At 42.1% G+C, this 20,479-nt stretch overlaps 1 protein-coding gene across 5 annotated transcripts in view; it reads right to left on the bottom strand.

The window, feature by feature from the left end:
• Positions 1–20,479, bottom strand: part of KIAA0930 (KIAA0930 ortholog) — an 81,454-nt gene that overhangs the window by 6,482 nt on the left and 54,493 nt on the right. For 4 of the 5 annotated variants that reach the window (XM_040595326.1, XM_040595323.1, XM_040595328.1 and 1 more), the window contains exons 3-9: positions 13,194–13,301; positions 11,846–11,923; positions 8,952–9,053; positions 8,375–8,515; positions 6,086–6,280; positions 3,745–3,907; positions 2,224–2,379 (exon numbers count right to left, since the gene is read on the bottom strand). In XM_040595326.1, the coding sequence (XP_040451260.1) occupies positions 2,224–2,379; positions 3,745–3,907; positions 6,086–6,280; positions 8,375–8,515; positions 8,952–9,053; positions 11,846–11,923; positions 13,194–13,301 (943 nt within the window). The remainder of the gene's footprint in view (positions 1–2,223; positions 2,380–3,744; positions 3,908–6,085; positions 6,281–8,374; positions 8,516–8,951; positions 9,054–11,845; positions 11,924–13,193; positions 13,302–20,479) is intronic. The other variant, XM_040595324.1, reaches the window with a different exon arrangement.

The raw sequence follows: 20,479 nt of genomic DNA, 5'->3' as shown, positions 1-20,479 counted from the left end.
GAGGATCAATTTCTACTGGAATCTATAATTTCTTCTAAATTGGAATCAATCCCTACATACAGTGAAAGGGCAAATGTAAAAACACCTCTTTGCTAAGTATAATTCCCACCTCTAACTTACCAGCTACAATTTCCTTTTCTGTAGGCTAAGAGCCAGCCTACTTTTGCAACGGGCTCTAAGACCCTAGCCTGCAAACAAGGGCAAGATTGCAGCTATTACTATTACACTAGCATCATAAACCTGATGACATTAATACCCGTACTATCTTCTCATCTCTTAGCAGCAGCTTAACCTGTTTACCAAAAGGTTTCCCAACTCCTTTCTTCTTGGCTACCTTTCAGGAATTCTGGAAACAACCACTGTGTAATAGACTAGGTTTGATTTCAGGTGTGTTCTCTTTTTAGAACCAGACAAGAAAAAGCAGGCACTGACCAAAACCCCACAGTCCAGACAAACGTATTCAGAAGTTATCCCACCTGCTGGATGGGAAAAGAATAAAAAAGATTCACTTCACAGAGGAAGTAACAGCTTTACGGCTCTTCCAAGGTTAGAGACAGGACTTTACGTTGTGCTGGGATCATAACTGTATTCCAGTGGATTCCAACTTTATTCTGGTCTAGATTTTGGAGTTCAGCAATAGTTTTGCCCGAGATACTGCTGTGCAGCTGGATCAAGCTTTCTTTCTGCCTGAGACAGTCCTTGTGTGTTTTCAGCAGTTGACACTAGCAATGTCTATATGAAAGAAATTGTCACTATGTTTAGACAGAGGAGAAAGCCTTTAACCACTGCTGCTTTCTCAGTTTCCAGAAGTATCTCAAGAGTCCCATGGGCACCTTCATACTGCAAGCTGTACCCCTGAAAGGCTAGCAGGCTTGCTGATGCATACAGTTCAAACAGACCGGTTCTCTTCTCTAGTCCACCTGTATTTGGAGGCAGACAAGAGTTACCTGGATAAAAATCAAAACTTCCTTACTGCCTGCAGATTGTAAAACCCAGCTTACTGTGCTACGCTAGCCCATCTGAACAAACATAGAGTTGGCTATCATCAGCATAGTAGCTGGCATAGCTAGACCAACGACAGGGAGGACTGATTATTCATGGCATGACACACATACATCATTATGTCCAGTTAAAGACACTGGGCACCTGACAGATTTACGGGCATCAGTGTGGACACTCTGATCAGTCCAAGCAAAACTTATACAGAAATCAAATCCAGGAGTCCAAACTGGCAAAGGAGGTCACTCCAAATTCCAGAGCTGCCTTTGTGTAACCCTCCCAGTCACAGGTCTCTGTTACGGCTGTTGCTGTCAGTGCAATATACCTTGCACTCAGGAGATGGATGAACTCTATATTCCACTACTGAGGCAACTAGTGCTCCTCTGCACATTTGTTAGTACAAACTACCAGTTTATGTGAGCCATCACTGAGCAAAACTGGCTCAAAGCCAGAGAACAGGTTGATGCCATTCTACTTGTTCATACCAATTTGCTGCTACAGTGAATAAATGAGGTCTGTGAAGTGATGCTCCCTTACAGAGAAATACCTGTTCCTCTTGTTGTCCTGGCTAGAGTTAACTTTCTTCCTAGCAGCCGGTACAGTGTGGTGTTTTGGCTCTGATGTGAGAACAACGTCAATACAACACTGATGGTTTTAGTTGTTGCTGGGTGATGTTTATACTGTGTCAAGGACTTTTTGTTTTTTCAGGCCCTGCCAGCCAGAGGGCTGGAGGGGCACGGGAAACTGGGAGGGGACACAGCCAGGACAGGTGACCCGAACAAGCCAAAGGGGTATTCCATACCATATGACGTCATGTTGAGTATATAAGCTGGAGGAAGAAGGAAGGGGGGGACATTTGACTTTATGACATTTGTCTTCCCAAGTAACTGTTACGCGTGATGGAGCCCTGCATCCTGGGGATGGCTGAACACCTGCCTGCCCATGGGAAGTGGTGAATGAATTCCTTGCTTTGCTTTGCTTGCGTGAGCGGCTTTTGCTTTCCTTATTAAATTGTTCTTATCTCAACCCTTGAGTTTTACATTCCTTTCTGGTTCTCCTCCCCATCCCTCTGGGTGAGGGGGGGTGAGCAAGCAGCTGCGTGGTGCTTGGCTGCCGGCCGGGGTTAAACCACGACACTTATCTAATAGCAAAATCCCCAAACAGAGAAGGCTACTTGGGACCCAAAGGACTCCCTGTTTGTGTGTAACACAAGTTAAAATTCACCTGTTAAAATTCGATGCAATGGCAAAGTGATGTAAGTTAAGTGTGCATAGAGTAGAAAGTTTTCATCTGTTCTGTTCAGCTTCAGCCACGAGCCCACCAGAGAGCGTCCTGTTCCAGATAAGGACCGCGACCTCAGATTTGTCGCATTGTGCAGATCTGTGAAGGCAGAAGACAGCAAGCTTAAAGTGATTGTTCTTTCTGCGTTTTACTGGTACACTTCTGAACATTAGAAAAAAAAAAAAAAAAAGAAAAAAAAAGGAAAGGCTACTATTCATTGTCTCAAGATATGTCACAGGCAGGACAGGTCAGAACTTATCCAAAGCCAACTGAAGAAAATGCCTTTTCACCAACTTTAACCAACTTTGGATCACATCAGGGAATTCAGAGAACTTGTCCATGAGAGGATGCTCTACCCCCTGTGAGGTTCAGGCTGTTTTTGAAAAAAAAAAAAAAACAAACCAACAAACAAACCCAAAACCAAACCAAAGAAGAAGTGTGCTGAAGAAGGGAAACAGCCCTTGTAGCCATAAAGAGAGGAGCAGAACTTGGCATAGGCTGGGTAGTTTCTCCCTTCCGAGGCCCTCGATCCCTACTGTGCATATGTGATAACACTGCCTTGCTCACACCCTCCATCTCAAGGGGAACAAAGCCCAGAGATAAAAACTATCTATCCGCTAAGGGGGAGCACACATCCAGTCTTGTAACACCTCCATGTTGTGTCTAAACCGACAAAAAAGGCTTGCCCATCGAAGTTATCCATACAAAAAGCCTACATGACTGTAAGGGTATAAAATCTCAACTCAGAAAGTGCTCTATGGAGCTGCCTCCCAGCTGGCCTGAGATCCCTTATCATCATCACACAGCGCTTTTCCTCTCAGCAGGTCGTATGTCTATTTACTTTTCCCACTTGTAGCTTACTCTAATGTGTTGATCAACTTTGTAGTCTATTTCTTTACCTTTCTATGTGTTTATTATGATACTATCAAGGGCGATCAACATATGATCACTACCTCCGTTCTATCAACAGGGATAGTGGTTTGCTTGTGAGGATTGATTTATGGTGTTTACTAAGGTAATCATATTAATCACACGGTGAGTCCCAGTGTTTGGTTGCACTGCCCAGGTCTGTAACCAGTGAAGGTTATTCCCCACTCTGGGTAGCAGGCGGGAAGTCTGTTGGGTCACAACATCCTCCTAATATTGCGATACCTGGAAAGGTGCCACCTGGGAGCACAGTATCTGGGAAAGGAGAAGGATCTTTCCTGCTCAAGTGTTTCTCAAACGGGTCTATATAAAAGGTGGAGATCAATTTTAAACATACGCAGGAATTTATTAGTCTCCTGCCTTCAAAAAGATGCTGAGCTTGTGAACAATCCCATTTTCAGAGTGGCGCTAGCGTTGGACTTTTTGGACCTAGGTTTTTCACACTGCAAACCTTTTGGAAATCCAGCATTGGGATCCCTTTCCATAGCTCTGTACCCTCTCCAGACAAGTCTTTTGAGCTGATATTACATCTCTCACCTCCACCATCATCATCTCTGAAGAACTCCTCACTGTCATTTGCCGAGTGGGATTTTTTCATCTCAGCAATTCGATTTCGGGGCACTTTTCTTTTGAGGGATGGGGAGAAAAAGGATGGGCGATTGTTGCGTTCTGGGGTTGGCGGTGTGCTGAAAGAAGTCACCTGAAAAGGAAATAGAAGAAATGCTAGTACTACGCTTCTAGTAAGAAATAATCACTCTCAAATATGTGCCACGAGGCAGTCATATGTGTAAAAATCAGAATCATGACTGGTGAGCAGCTGTAAAAGTTTCATCACAGTGGCCAGAGAATGTCAACCGAACAGCCATCTCAGATTCAAGATGCTCATCAAGATGAAAATATTTTGACATATCATCACCCTCAGCTGTTCAGTGAGTAATGAAAACCCTCTCTTAGCTGATGACTTAAAAAGCATTTCGTCAAAAAGGGACAAAATTAATAATTTAGGCACAAGAACATCAATCTTACTTTTGTGTGTTGAAATTTAGAAGGCTTAATAGGCTAAGAACGTATTGTACTTGACACACTAGAATTGCACATCTTCATTTCTTTGGCAAACACAAGACAGTAGTTTCCCTGCTTAGAAAGATGCCACATGGGACCACTGCAAAATGTCACAGTGTCTCTGTGAAGCAGGGTCACAAGGCAATTACTTAGCTCAAGATGCTGATGCAAAAGTGAAGTCAATGTACAATTATATGTATATCATATTTCAATACACGATGGAGAAAAACAAGATGAGATGCCCCTGATGATTTCGTTAAAGTGATGACAAATACAAGGATATAATTGTCTAAGGTGAAATACAGGTTATGGACAAAACTATAGAGTCACCCTTCCTTCAGAGCAGTAGTTGCTCTTGTGTAAACCACAACTTCAGTCAGCCACACCTATTTCAGAAAGAGTTGAAATGCAGTGCTTATGCACTGGTTTTGGTAGTGAAATTTTAATAGTTTCTTTTCAAATGCAAAAAATTAGAGATAACTACTTTGCTAATGGAGGTAACTTCTATCTCACCCTTCCTTCTTCACACAGTTAATTTAACAATCCTATAACTCTCCCTGAGATGACACCTGATATTGCTCATGTCCGTCCATACAAATAAGGAGGGAGGTGACATGTGAGTAAGGATGACAGCCAAGCCAGGTTGGTGTTGCACTGCAGAAAACACTATGTCATCCCTCTATTGTTAATGTTTAAAATAAATTAAAACAAAGTAGAACCATTCTATCATCCAACTGATCCTCTCTTTAGTGCACCTGACCTCTGATTTGCATTTGTCTCTATTTTTCATTCTGTAGCCATTTCACATCATACCTGGAGGGAACATCAGAAACCGACAAATCACCATTAAAAGCATTAGCAAAATGCAATAATAATGCATTAGCAAATCTATTTTATTTTCCAGTTGACACTGGAAGTCTTTGAGCCAAAAGATCGTGAAGTCCCTCCAGGCCTGATTTCTCCAGGCTGTACCTCTATGGTGGAGAGCAAGCAGCTAACAAACTCTGTGCTGGCAGCTTATTTTCCCTTTTAGGAAGCCAGAAACAAAAAACATTCAGCTTGCACACAGCCATTTAGAAGCAGTCCTGCAGACCTTTAAACTACACTATGTAGCTATGTTACACATGAAACCAGACTAGAATCCATCAGGAACTACCCAGCCCAGGCCAGGACACATCTGTGCAGGTATCTTGAAGACATGTTGCCTAATCACCATTAACTAGGTAAAATGCTTTAGTGGAAAACAAGGCTCAGGACTGAACAAGGGCCAAATCAGCATCTATGGACTGATTCTATTTGTATTTTACTGCCCTTGCATCAAAATCAAGCATGTGCATAAATATGATACTGCATCTAGATCCGTAATCTTTGTTTTAATATTATACAGGCTTCACATTGGCAGCATTCATCAGTGGCAGAATCTCCTAACAGTACCACTCCCTGTGAGGTTTAGCAAGCACCCTACACAACACACAAATTCCACATTTCTAGGTAAATCCCGCCTTGCACAGAAATGGAATCTATTAATTTTCATAGAAAACAGGCAGAATCATCATTTTCCCTGGCATCAACATTGCTGTTTCAACAAAACACTCCCCCAGAAGTATGAATCATCCAGTCATCTCTGTATTCAGTATTTGCTCAAGGGAAACTGTGCTAAAAGCCCATCTGCATGTACTGAGCATGTTCAAATCATACACAGTGAACCTAAATTCAGAACCTTGATGTGAGTTAATCCCAGCTTCAGTTCATCTCCTGGCTTTGGAACAAAACAGGTTCACGCAACTTTAATTCAGTATTTCTGTCTGCTACTTACTCTCTCATGCACTGGGGATTCTGGATTTGAATCTTCTTCCGTCCCGTACGGTGAAGTGTCACCAGTAGAAACTCTACTCACTGCCATCTCTGCATGTCCTTTCCCTTGTGGCCCTTTCATTCGGACAAACTCCATGTTGTTATATTTATAAAAGCCAAAAGACATTCTTTGAGCCATCTTAGCTGCAACACTCACCTACAATGCATCAAGACAGGAGAGAGAAGCATGAAATATCACCTCCATGTTTCAAAAATATAACATGCCCTGAAAGTAGTTATCTGAGAATAAGTAAAAAACATAGTGGATAACAATCATTATCTTGATTATTCAGAAGCATTTTAAGCTACAATCTGAAGTGTCCTCCAAAAGGGAAGCAGTTTTACAGATACAAAACCAGAAGCTCAGAGAAGAGTCAACTACTGTAGCTATCCGAAAGGCAGTTACCTAATGGCACACTGAGATAAAACAAAAGGTTTTTATTCAGATCCACGCAACGTGGCACACCAGAGCACAAGAAGACACGTGCACAACTCAATGCAGCCGGTGCAGGGACACTCATTTGAGTTCAAAAAGCAATAGACACACAGACACAAGATGCTCCAAACTAGCAAAGCGCACTGCACAATTCTGGCACTACTTTGTGGCAAGCCAATTTGGACAGTTGTGTGCCCACGCTGTCCAGGCCAAGCCATAAAGAACCAGCCCCCGTGCACAACTAACCTGCATTGCATTGCTCACCGCAAACCCCTGACAGCTTTTGAACCCTCTGAACAGACACAAGGGCTCAACTTCCAGTTAACGCAACTGAACTGAAAACTGAACTGAGAACTGAAAAAAGGAACAGACCGATATGAAAACAGTCAAGGTTTTGCCACATGAAATAAGTAAGACTTATCCATAAGTTTAAGCGGTTTATCAAAACTTCCAGAAGTTTAATGCCTGAAAGGGCGAAGATGCTCACCATGTAACACAACTCATACTGTACTAAGAATCGTAAAATCATAGAATTATTTAAGTTGGAAAAGAACTTTAAGATCGAGTCCAACTGCAAACCTAACACTGCCAAGTCCATCAATAAACCCTGTCCCTAAGCACCACATCTACACACCTTTCAAATACCTCCAGGAACGGTGACTCAACCACCTCCCTGGGCAGCCTGTTCCAATGCCTGACAACCCTTTCGGTGAAGAAATCTTTCCTAATATCCAATCTAAACCTCCTCGATACAACTGAAATCAAGTAACCTTCAAAAGGATAGAGAGATTGCTTCCATTCTGTTACAAGAATGGTCGAAGTTCAAGTTTTGCCTTCAGCCATAATTGAGTATTTGAAGAGCTAACAATTTGATTTCATTTAATAGAACAATGTAAAGTAGCTGTGTGGTCAGACAGGGCATTTGGAGGCTACGACATGACTTTACCACATCAAATCTTTTCTTTCTACTGCAGGACTTTTTTCTTATGTTGTCTTTAGTGATTCTTATTCCCATGTATTTTAATAACCCACCTGCCAATTATATGAGGCCATAAGACGATGGTGGGACAAACAACTTCAGTTTCATGTTCTCTTGAAAAACTGCTAGAAAAGTTCAATTATTCAAGTTTAAAACAGGAAGGAGAGAAATTACTCATGACTTCTCATGACAAGGGTAGGACAAGGAAAATGAAGTTTAGAGTCACAGTAGATATTGGGGGGGGGCGCGTTTTTTAAAATCTCTCAGAATTGTCTTCATAAACTGAGAAGTTTATTGGCTCTTGCACTCACTGGACTTGAGCACTAAGTACTGAATTTCAAGCTGGAAGTGCTGGCATTTCATGTTTCTGTAGGGAAACAAAGAAAGCTTCTTTCTGTGGCAGTGAAACTACAGTGGTCAAATAGCCACGAGTACAAAGACACTAAAGAAAAACATGTTTTACATATAGCAAGACAGTGATCAGAGTTTAAGATCTCCCTGCAAAACATGCCTTCGCTGAAGTAACTAGAAATATCCATGACTTTTCACGAAAGCGAAGGGGCTCGCAGACTTCCGTTATTCAGATCCCTTCCTGTGTCACGCTCCCAACTATTTACCACCTTCACTAATTCTGGCAAACACCAAGGTAATATATATCCTGATCTGAATACTCTCCAGCTGTCTAAGCCAAAAACATTAGCTTTCAGGTAACTTTCAAAGCCAAAAAGGACAGACTACGATATCTAACAGGACAAAAAGCCAACAGCCTCAGCAGCCAAGAATGGTGATCAGAGGATCATTGTTACAAAGGGCATCGTCTTTCAGATCCACCTTACCCTGTTGTCATAGACCTTCTTGAGTGCTTCATAGCGGATGGACCCCTGAAAAATCACCCCTTGGAAGGTGTTGCTTTTGTCACTGGCCACCAGCTCCACACAGACCATTTCTCCTTCTCCAACAGTCATGTCACTGAAAACCTGCCAAAGATGCAAGATGAAACACTTGGAGGCAAACTGCAGCTGTTAAAGTTGAAATATATTCAGATTCCCATGATTGTCCTTAGGCCCAAGGCAGTTTCAATGTAAATGGCAGAAATCAAGGCAGTTGTATGCTCCACCCCAGCCTTTCAAAAAAAACTTAGTTCAGGCAGTGCACACTGCAAATCATTTGTTGCGATAAGCAGCTCTCACATCAAGCCCCTTGCTTTAGCCCATCATAAAGACAAATGCCAAAATCCAGCTTTAAGCTCAGATTTCAAACACTGAAAAAAGAGAAAGGTCAAATAAAATAAAAATTACTGGAAGATAACACCCAACTAGCCAAGAACATTTGTTCAAAAGGTACAAGAAAACAACTAATCAGGACATAAGACTAGAATAGGCCAAAGTTCTGCTGCTGTAGCAAGGAACTCACCTCTTCAAAACTGTCGATCATGAAGAATATGTTGGGGTAGCTGATCTTTGACTCCTCTCCTTTACTGTCCATTGGGTGTTTGCTAGGAGATGCAAACACTTGCTGAGAAAGACATGGAAAGACATACATTTTCTCAGTGCCACGTGCTCAGGAACGGGTGTGCTGAATACAAGGCAAGCAATGCCAAAACACCACGGTCCCACACTGCTCAGTCAGCCAACACTCACTTATGCTAGAGATGCTGGACATCCTGCAGGCAAAGCTGAGCTGGTTTCTGACAACAGCCTGTTTTGCAATAATGACAACACTTGTGAAATCCTTGAGTTTTCACCTGCAAGTTATCAAATACCAGTTGCTCCACAGTAAATGTGTGTACTTGGCCTCTCAACATCTTATGGTACAGCTAAGGTATTCTCCTTTTCATTAACAGAGAAAACCACCTTGAGCTGCCTTTAAGTTACTGCAGTGCGCTGCAAAAATAAAAGCACACACAGCAAGAAAGTTACCGTGGAGTAGCTGACCTAACACTATTTGCTTGTACAGTTAATTCCATTGTTATTGTTTGCTTAGTACCACAATAAGATCAACATCACTCAGTAATGGAAAGCATGACCCTCAGGAAGATGAGCACTCGATTCTTCAGCCTCATCTTCTGCTTCTGTTTCTTTCTCTATTGACTGTGCTTCCTCTTGCACACTCCTCCCACTGAAGCAGTTCCTGAAATTCGCTGGTCACTTAACTCCTCAATCCAACTTCCGTTTAAAGAGCTAAAGGCTTTAGATTTCATCATTCCAACAAGATTAAAAAGCAGACAAAGAGGGAGAAGAATTCATGCAGAGTGCCTTGCTTTGCTTCCACCTCTGTTTACAAACAAAGCTTTGAATTAAAGAAACCTGTCAAAACTTAGCCCGCTGTGAATGTGTGGAAAGCTCTGAACCTGCCCAGATTGTCAGGCTTGTGATACAGTTTTGCTACAAACCATTCAACACAAACCACAACTAAGGGTAGGGTATTAGATATTCATGAGGGTTCCCTTTCCTTATTTGTACTTACGAAGCCTACATGCCCATTTAAATACAGATTATTAAACAGAAAGGCTGCTTCATGACAAGAAACAGCATTATAAAGTAACAGGACTCCTCAAAGATGACACTTGCACTAATGACTGAAACAAGGACATCTTCCAGGCATCCTTGTTCTCATGGCATCCAATGTAACACAAAAACCCCCTCCAACTAATCTCCAGTCAGACCTGTCACACCTGAGCAAAATACACATCCAGTCACACCTGAGGAAAATACAGTCTGTAGAGATCTTAATTGTCAAGCCAGCAGAGAAAAAATGTCGTCTGCAAAATAATTGAAGGGAAAGTCAGCCTTTTTCAGACTGGCTTCTTGCCTTAGGTACTCTGCTGGTATGAGCACACGGCGTTGTCATAGGTCTGGGGTAGCACAGCAAGTCCTGTGCCTGAATAGAGCTTCTACGTATTCAACATCTGGCTGCACACCGATAGGATAATACATGCTTTCTAAAGCAAGAACCATCACAGCAGTAATACAGATCCAAAAATGTTAACTTCTGTTCATTTAAAACCGAGCCTCAATGACGCACGTTACAATGAAATGCCATACTGCAAGTATGTTTTTCACAGCATATAGAACTGCCCTTTCTCTCTCCATAGATCAGCTTCATGATGTTGAAACGATACTAGTATGTACTGGTAAGTTTTAATGTGTGCTGAGTTTGCCCTAGAAAAGGGGAGACAAAAATTTATAAGCAGTCCCACAGTACAAGTCTCTGGGAATGAGGAATAGAAAACCTCCTCCTTACTCCGAACACCACTCACATGCAGTGAGGGCAGGTCCCTCATCCTCATCTTCCTAGTTTTGAAATCTGCAAGTAATATTTACAGATTTTTCTCAAAAGAATTTTACAGAAGTTTACTGGGAGTGAAATTCGCAGCAATGGAAAAAGCAATAAGAAATAAAAGGCTTACATCGGTGGCGTTAATGTGTTCTCAACACCACCAGGAGGGAATTATGTGCCTAACTAATGCAAATTACAAATACAATAATCAGCATTGCTAGTTTTGTCTGTAAGCAAAGCAACAATTGTTTCAAAATGGTAAAACAAAAGTAAAGGTTTAAAGAGCATTGGTTTATTTTAGGTAAAGCCAGTAGGCAGCTGAATGAGCTAGAAGGAATGGAAATGCCTGTGAGAAACAGCCTTTTAAAGGCAACAGGAGCCTTTTACAGGAAGAATTTCTGCCTAGGAGAAGTTGCTGCAAGATCTGCTGGAAACTGAGTGAAGAAGTCTAGGGTTTCTTGTTCCTATCCCCTCCACGCTTATTACTCAGTTTCCTCCACTATGCTAAACTCTGAATTAACTGTGCTGCACACAAACAAGTGATAAAAGCCTTTGGCATAGAGATGGAAGGAATGAGCAGTTTAAGAGAGAAAACAAAAATATCATAAACCAATAAAAAGATGAATTGATAATCAGTAAGTTGTCTACAATTCAATAGCCCTACATTACAGATTTACGCTGAAGGCTTCTAATAGCTCAGGTCTCACCCAGTTTCAGGGTTACCCTCAGACTGGTCAACAGTTGGGCATACTCCCCACCTTCAGCAGCTCCCACCATCCCCAAATCCAGCAGGCAAATATACAAATCTTGAAAGCATGCAGAGTTCTTTACAATTTTTTGAGAGGGACTATAAAGGACATTTAGATCTCATATTTAGATGGCTGGCAGGAAATGTCACTAGAAAAAGACTTGAGATGCTTCTGTCTGAGCACAGCCTGAGAACCACCACCTGGTTTTGATGCAGTTTTTAGGATTAGGTAATACTGGATGCCAGCCTCTTAACCACTGCAACAACAGGGTAATCTCACCTGAGACTTCTTTTTGTGAATGTGAATATCTCCTCCATCGGAGCGTGTGCACACAGCACATGTCACCACATAATCCAGCTAAAACAAGGCACCAGAACAAGAAATAAAGGTTTAGTTAGAAAAACAAAACATTCATATGCATGAAGCAGAACACATTCTGTCTTAATATTTTTAGCTCTCATTAAAAAGTAAGATGCTTTAGTATTGCCATTTTCTTTATTTTCTTTACTATACTGAAACTCCTACAATTTTCAAGCCTATGTTTGTTTATTAACTTAGTGATACTGAAATATTTTGCACAGATGCTTGCTGAGGTGCACAACCTATGGGTAAAGAAACTGCTGTCAATATTGTTTAAGACTAGCAAGCATGACCCACACACACAAGCACACTTAAGGCAGAAATGGAAAAGACACCCTCACTTCAAAAAGGGAAAAACAGAAACACTAAAGAACACAAGCAACATGTTAGAGAGGTCAGAAACCAGTAACGTAGCCTGCCAAACAACCTGAAAAAAAACTTGTAAGGAGTAAGCATGATAGATCTGGATAGAATGCCCAGCTGTAACAGCATCTCTGAATTCTGACTGTAGCAAATGGATTCTGGTTTTATTCAGCATCAAATAAAGGTGGAAACTGCTCTCTGGAGAGAAGTTCTGCAATGAGACTTCTGGGAGGAAGGAGAGAGAATGAAAACAATTTATTTTCCAGGATGTGTGCAATAACCCAGCAGTCTCTCATTCTGAAATCATAATCAACAAAATTTTTAGGGGATCTCAAGTGACTATAGTAACATTCAGCTTCCCTAAGCACTGACTTAAAATATGAAGTAACTAAGCAACCTATGATTTAATTACAGAAATAATTTGTGCTCATGTTTCCACCACCAACAAGAAAAGTTTTATTGAAGTTCTGATGTTAACAGCAGCAAAGTCCCTGTGTAATACATAACACCTTTAGTACATTTCCACATAGCCGTTCCCTCTTAGATGCACCAGGATTGTGAAGTCTAATGGAAATGTTGCTTAACGGTCTCATTCACCCACAAAAACCATTAAAGTTTTGCAAAATGGAAGGCTTTGTCACAGAATATAAAATTCAGTCCAGCTTCACTGGATACACGTAAAGATTTTTTGAGGAAAGCTATTAGGACTCCACTGAAAAATAATAAACATCTCAGATTATATTCATTTGCACTCTGAAAGGCAAAATTAAAGCCATGTTTTCTTTATATCCTCCAGAAGTATTTAAATTCCCCAAGACAGCGACGAAAGAGGACAGATCAAAGCCTACCCTGAAAAGTCTCTAGCATAAATAGCCCATGAAAATTAGATAAACATCACTGTTACCTTCTGTAGGATGAGGTTCAAGTAGACGCTCTCTTCCCAGTCAATGTCAGGGTCTCCCAGACCAGGAAGCTTCTTAGAATCTCTCCGGTAAACTTCAACTTCAACCTGCTAAAAAAATATCCCATCTCCTTGAAAAGTATTACTTAAAGGTACCTATACGCAAAACTGAAATGGACACCAGAAGCTGCACGTTGCACAGCATCCTGCTATACTTTTCTGTCAGGACTGGATTTCGCTGACCATGCAAGGTGAGCCCTTGTGGAAGGTTTTGCATGGAAGTGAAGCTGGAGAGACGGGGATGCCAGGGAGAACAGGTGAGAAAGGCAGGTCTGTGCAGGGGAATCTCAGTTTTGAGCAGCAGCTTCATTTATTCCTTGTAAGTGGCATGGTTTAGCAAAAATGAAAAAAAAAAATCAGGGATACACACACATATTTATCCTAACACAGTCCTTCGGAACCAAACATGTCACTGGACTAATGCTCAAGATTGTCAAGCAGGTAGGTGTTGCTTGGTCTGCATTAGGGTGGGAGTCTCTGGGAAGATGAAGTCCACGAATTAAAGCCTCACAGAGGACATTTTGGCAACCCCTCTGTATTTGGTTTGCATGGCAAGGTTTGGGGCAGGGGGGGCTACAGTGGTAGCTTCTGTGAGAAGCTGCTAGAAACCTCCCCCATGTCTAATAGAGCCAATGCCAGTTGGTTCCACAATGGACCAGATGCTGGCCAAGCGTGAGCCCATCAGTGAAGGTGGTAGGTGCCTCCCTGATAACATATTTAAGAAGAGAGGAAAAAAAAACCTGTGCAACAATTTGCAGCAGCAGGGTGAGAATATGTGAGAGCAATAACCCCTGCAGACACCAAGATCAGTGAAGAAGGAGGGGAAGGAGGTGCTTCAGGCACCTTCTCTTGTGGTGAAGGCCATGGTGAGGCAGGCCATCTCCTTGCAGCCCATGGAGGTCCACAGTGGAGCAGGTATCTACCTGCAGCCCATGGAGGACCCCACGGCAGAGCAGGTGGATGCCTGAAGGAGGCTGTGACCCCATGGGAAGCCTGTGCTGGAGCAGGCTCCTGGTAGGACCTGTGGACCCATGGAGAGAGAAGCCCATGCTGGAGCAGGTTTGCTGGCAGGATTTGTGATCCCATGGGGGGTCCTGAAGGACTGCACCCCATGGGAAGGACCCATGCTGGAGCAGTTCATGAAGAACTGTAGCCTATGGGAAGGACTCATATTGGAGAAGTTGGTGAGGGACTGTCTCCCATGGGAGGGACCCCACACTGGAGAGGGGAAGAGTGAGTAGTCCTCCCTCTGAGGAGGAAGAAGCAGCAGAGACACAACGCGGTGAACTGACCACAACCCCCGTTCCCCATCCCCTGCACCGCCTGGAGGGGGCAGAGGCAGAGAAAAATCAGGAGTGAAGTTGAGCCTGGGAAGAAGAGAGGGGTGGGGGAAGGTGCTTTAAGATTTTATTTTATTTCTCATTATCCTTCTCTGATTTGATTGGTAATAAATTAAACTGATTACCCCAAGTCAGGTCTGTTCTGCCTGTGACGGTAATTGCTGAGTGATCTCCCTGTCCCTGTCTCAACCCACCAGCCTTTTGTTATATTTTCCCTCCACTGCCCAGCTGAGGAGGGGAGTGATGGAGTAGCTTTGGTGGGCACCTGGTGTCCAGCCAGGGTCAACCCACCACACCTTCTTCTAAAGGTTTCACACTGACAGCACCAATTGGACCCAACTGCATGTGAGATTTTCAGCTGTACTAAAAATAAGCAAATGAAAAATCCCAAATAATCTCAGAAAGCGAAACAACTCTACCAATGCTAACAAACTGAAGCAACTGAGATAAATAAAAAACTTGACGATGTAGTACACTGTGATGAACTGTACCTTGACACTTCAAAAAAAAAAAAACCAACCAAAAACTCCACAGCATGGCTTAATCTCTGAATTAGAGTGGAATACAAAATAGGGTGACAAGTAGCACACCTAACAGGTGTCAAAGCTATGCACTATCTTGACAGAATACCTGGAAAAGCATTTATTTCTCTGTGTTTGTCAAATATTTATTTATTTTTCTTTAAACACAGTAACATACTTTAACAGATGTTTAAAATATCCAGAATACGGTGACCGGTTGACATAGCTATAAACAGAAATTCACGATTATTTTTTTTTTTGCTTTGGTTGGGGCAGAGAGAGAAGGAGAGAGATGATTTGTTAAAAAACAACAGATTGTTATAAAAATCAGGTTGTGTGAATGAAATCAGAGTAAGATTAAGCCCTATAGTACCTGTGCTTTTGTTTCAACTCCTCTGGGAAGGATAAAGCTACAAGACCGAAGTACAGTGAACAACAATGAAACAGTACAATATTTCAGGATTGACCCTATTATCAGGTGCCATGAAGGCTGACTGCACTGTTGTCTATCATTCACTTTTTAACTTACAATTATCTTGTAGAAATGCCTGTAGACTCATACAACATTATTCTTCTGTTTTGTTTTTGTTTCTACTAAAGCTCCTAACCATTAATTTTTCTATTGGCAATACAATCACATGAACTAATGAGAGTTACTGTAAAAAAACTAAGATGTGAGCAGCTGAGGGAAATAATCTAATTTCAATTCTTCTCCAAATAAACACAGGTGATATTTGCACTTTCATGCCTAAAAGCCTAAAAACACCACATTCACAAGATTCTAGAAATACTCTGTGAAACAAAACCCATCCTGTTTCCGAAGGAAAGACACAACGAGAATGCACAAGTGAGTAATTCATAGAATGGTTTGGGTTGGAAGGGGCCTTAAAGATCACCTAGTTCCACCCCCTGCCACGGGCAGGGACACTTTCCACTATACAGGTTGCTGAAATCTCCATCCAGCCTGGCCTTGAATGTTTCCAAAGTTGGTGCTTCTCTGGGCAACCTGTTCCAGTGCCTTACCACCCTCACAGTAAAGAATTTCTTCCTAATACCTGATGTAAATCTATCCTCTGGCAGTGTAAAACTTGTCTTTACCCTTTGTCCTGTCACTACAGGGTAAAACTCCAGCTTTAACTAACGCCAGGGTAAGTGAGACCAAGTGCTCAGCACTCTCTGCCTCCACATCCACGGAGCCTTTATTTTACTCCAGACACCTCTTAATGATGAAATTTAAACTTTGCTTTGCAGAAGTCAGCCACTAATGTTTTCTGCTGGTGAAATTAATTCACAAGCTCCCCAGCAATTACAAAGCCACTGCACAACAATTCTTTCATGGAACGTGTGTCCCCCAACCCTGTCACAGATAACGACAGAACACGGCCCTTTCTTTAATCACTTTTTCCCTCTGCACTGGTTTAGGGTAGGATTCCCAGGCAGTACAGCCTGCGGGTTAGGCCATGGTGGAGCACCATGAATCACCACCAAGGCTGTTCCCCAAGTCAAGTGCTTAAGCCACACTGTATTCCGAAGGAAATTAATTTAAGGAATTCAATCTTTTGCCAGGCAATAAATCGCACAGGGTACAGATCTCTGTTCAACTGGTCAAACCGGGCAGGACAGGAGCAACCTCCTCCCAGCAAGGAAGGGGCCATCAGGAGCCAGAAGTAACAGAGGCAGCACTCAGCTGACCTCAGAAAGACAAAACAGACTTCCAAACGCTCTCTGTGGGGCTGGCATCTACTGGATGTTTTTGCAGCTCCGGCTTGCGCCCAGGTAAGCATGCTCGGTGAGCATCAGGGGAACAAACCAGCCCTACCCAGCACCAGGACAGCAGTTGCACCACAAAGTCAGCGATTGCTACAGCAGCCAGTGATTTCAGATATCTTAACGTTCCACATCACTGAAGACTCTGCTTTATAAAACACAATGAGCCCTCGCCAGGGTGCTGTAACAAGCAGCACCGCTGCTCCTCAACTGACTGGTAATATGCTTCATAGTGTGGGCACCCAAATTACAAGTCACTTCTGAAAAAAACCCACACCCCTTATCTCATGAACATCTCTATCTGCAACATCTCTTTTACTCATTTCCAAACACTTGTTTCAGAAATAGCAAAAAGGTGTCCATAAGGCATCTTGGCATAAAGCAAAATGCTAAATCCAGGCTGGCCAACACAAGCAGCGCTTTCCAGGGGTTCAGTTTCACATACATTGCTGTAGCTCACAAATTAATCTCAACTACCCTCTGCTGCCACTGCGCTGGACATGTGAAGGTGGCAATCCAATATTACGTGAAATAAATCAACAGGCCAGTTCAGCTCATAGCAAATGATCCTGCTGTCGTTGGCACACTGTGGAGTCTCAGGCGGGGCCAAGGACGTAGGAAAGACTGGAGCTGACTCCAGTCAGACCCTGCAGCTGCTTGTTCAGCATTAACCAATAGAAGAGCCATCCAAATCAACCACTTAAAAAAATGTAAAATTTAAAACCCCTTATACAACAAACTTTAAACACAATTCTTCACTGTTCCATACATCTTAATCCCTATTGTTTAAATCAACAATCTAAATTTCTTGGCAGGCTGACCTAATTTGTCTGTGTCCCAAGGAAGCTTGCTCAGCATCTTTACACTTACATTTCTAGTACTATGTGCAAATGGCATATATGCCAAGTACGTAGAATCAAAACCTGAAGCCTCAGAAAGCCCCTTACTCAAACTTCTTATGCAAAAAAAAAAAAAAAAAATTAAAAAAATAAAAATTGCGGCTGTAAGATCACATAGGTACTATAGAAGCAGCTAGCTTAGCTGTCACCAAGGGGTTTTCTTCATTTAAGCCCCAGTCTGAACATCAACAAGTACGTACTAACCTTTCATATTTAAGTTAAATGTTTCAAGTAAATGTAGGCATTTGGGATTGGCGGTATGGGAGGCAGAAGACCCACGTATTCACTGTTCCGACCTCTAAGTGCTCGGACATCAACAAACTCTCAATGAGTTCCCAGTAACAAAAAACATTATGTGAGTTTTGGTAAGTTATTGTTGCCAGAGCTGAGCACAGCACTTCCTAAATAAAGAAAAACATCTGTCTTGCCAAAGTGTTGCCTTATAGTTACATAGAAATCACATGGTAAATGTGAGCCCAATTGCTTTTTATAGATAATAATATATAAAATAATATCTATAATACAGATATTATAAAATAAAAATTCTATGATTTCTCAATATATCTCATGCTTTTCATTAGAACACCATTTTGTGATAGTCTAGGCTTAATACATGTTATCACATTTGGCCTTCTGGAGTTAAGAAATGATATGGACTAGAGAACATGATGGATTTCAGACAGCTGAGCCCTCCCTGGAAAACAAGTCTGTCTCAGCCAGGGATCCAAGAGACACTGGGTCTTCTTCCAGGCGTGCTGCTGATTCACTTGGCCATGCCTCACCTATGCTTGTTTATCTGGCTTTAGACTAGATGTGCCTTCCTGCAAACGTGAAAAGTTATTAATAGAAAGAACAACGTAAATACTAATTATGTATCCCAGTGAAATCCAAAAGCCAAGCTGGATACTTGCTCATTCAAGTCAAGAAGATGACCTTTCTACAATTTCAGCAAGCCAAAATCCATTACGCCACCTTTATAAAGTTTGCACAGGGTTACTGAGCTAAGGCTGTAAAGGAGAATTACATCAGCCAGGCTGACCTCCTACGTGTCACCGACATTTTATCCTGTTACTTCTTCACAAAACCCAGTTAATCATATTTGACTAGACAGTGCCTGGGAAAATACCTTATTTTGAGAACATGTTCCAATGATTAATCATCCTCTTGGCTGAAACTGTGCAACTTCATTTAATTCAGCTGCTTTCCTTTTGCCAGCCTCTGGTTTTTATCATGCCTATTTTCCCTATATTAATAAGCTCTTTAATACTCAGTTCTGGTTGGTGGTTTTTTTTTGTTTTTTGTTTTTTGTTTTTTTGTGATTTATCTTTAAGATGAACGAGACAAAAATTCCTTTAGGAGGTCTCTGTGCCACTGCAGAACTTGTGCTCCTTTTCCACCTCCTCAGTATTTCACCAGTACTGGAATTTTCTGGTACCAGCACAGCACTAGCGTACACACTTTTACTACTCCCTCAGGATTGCATTTTTTCTGCACAGCAACATGACTACATGCTAAATAACTTGCACTCTGTCCCTTCCCTGTCCTTCCCAGAGCCTGTGCACACTCCTGGCACTGAAGTCTTCAACTATACTAATAAATGGAGCCATCTCTCCTAGGGATCAGGCTGTGCAGTCTGATGCGCCCTCAATTTATGCAGCACCAATATGTGCCACCTGCAAATCTGAATCCACTGTAATTTTATAACTCCAGCCACCGATCCCTGCAGAGCCCCCTTACAAATATCTCCACCCGAAGTTGTTTTCCCCTTCCCTGCTCCATTGACCACTTCTGCTAGCCAGGATCCCCACCGTCATCCTGCTTTTCCTCAGTCCGTTTCTTTTCCGTGCTTGGCAAATGTTCTGGCTACCTTCCCGCACAGCTCTCACACACTAGTACGGTCCATCCCTGGGACTTCATGGGCTTCTGTGCCACAGTGCTTGTGCCTACTCTGGAGTGACACCAGAGGTCCCAGAGAACCTCACAGCTACTTCCAGCTGCAGCTACTCCCACCCACAACACACATTACCAAAACTGTTGTCAGGAGTTATCATCTGCATGAAAAGAATATCCTAAGTGCAAAGAAGCAAACTGGTGTATTTTTTAACAGAAATATGCCTGAGACGAATATATTATGGACTTGTTATCTTTACAGAAGAACTCAAGCCATACAAGACCTTGTACTGGAAGTCAATACAACAGATGTTAAGTTATACACTTAGAGACAGCTGGAACACTTTTGTCACGAAACCCATCTAAGACCTCAATCTAGGCTTAAAATCTTTGTGATAAACTGGATACTTTCTCCACTATGCCTATTTACTCCCCAAAACTTCCAGAATACAATCAATATTCTTAATTGATATTAATAAATATGAACACTGGGATATTTGGGCCCTCCCCCTCCAAGCCCCTCACTCAGGAGGGCATTAATCCTGTTCAGTTCCCAAGGCATTAGAGCTGTTTGATGAAAACTGTGAATTGAAAATCATCTTGTTTGCACAGCTTAGTACCTAAGCCTTTGAAAAATTCCTGGAAACAAATCTACAATCAAAATTGATACAGGCTGTCAGCTGGGCAGCATGGAAAGCATGGGGTAATAAGAACAGAGTTTACAAGAAGCACCATTTTGCTGGCATTCAGAAGCCATCCAAAAAAAGCAGATTCTGGTTTTCTATTAAAAAGAAGTCTAATGGGACTACAGG

The sequence above is a fragment of the Falco naumanni genome, chromosome 5 (genome assembly GCF_017639655.2).
Source record: "Falco naumanni isolate bFalNau1 chromosome 5, bFalNau1.pat, whole genome shotgun sequence".
In the NCBI taxonomy this organism is placed as follows: domain Eukaryota; kingdom Metazoa; phylum Chordata; class Aves; order Falconiformes; family Falconidae; genus Falco; species Falco naumanni.
This window is presented reverse-complemented; position numbering and strand designations above follow the sequence as displayed.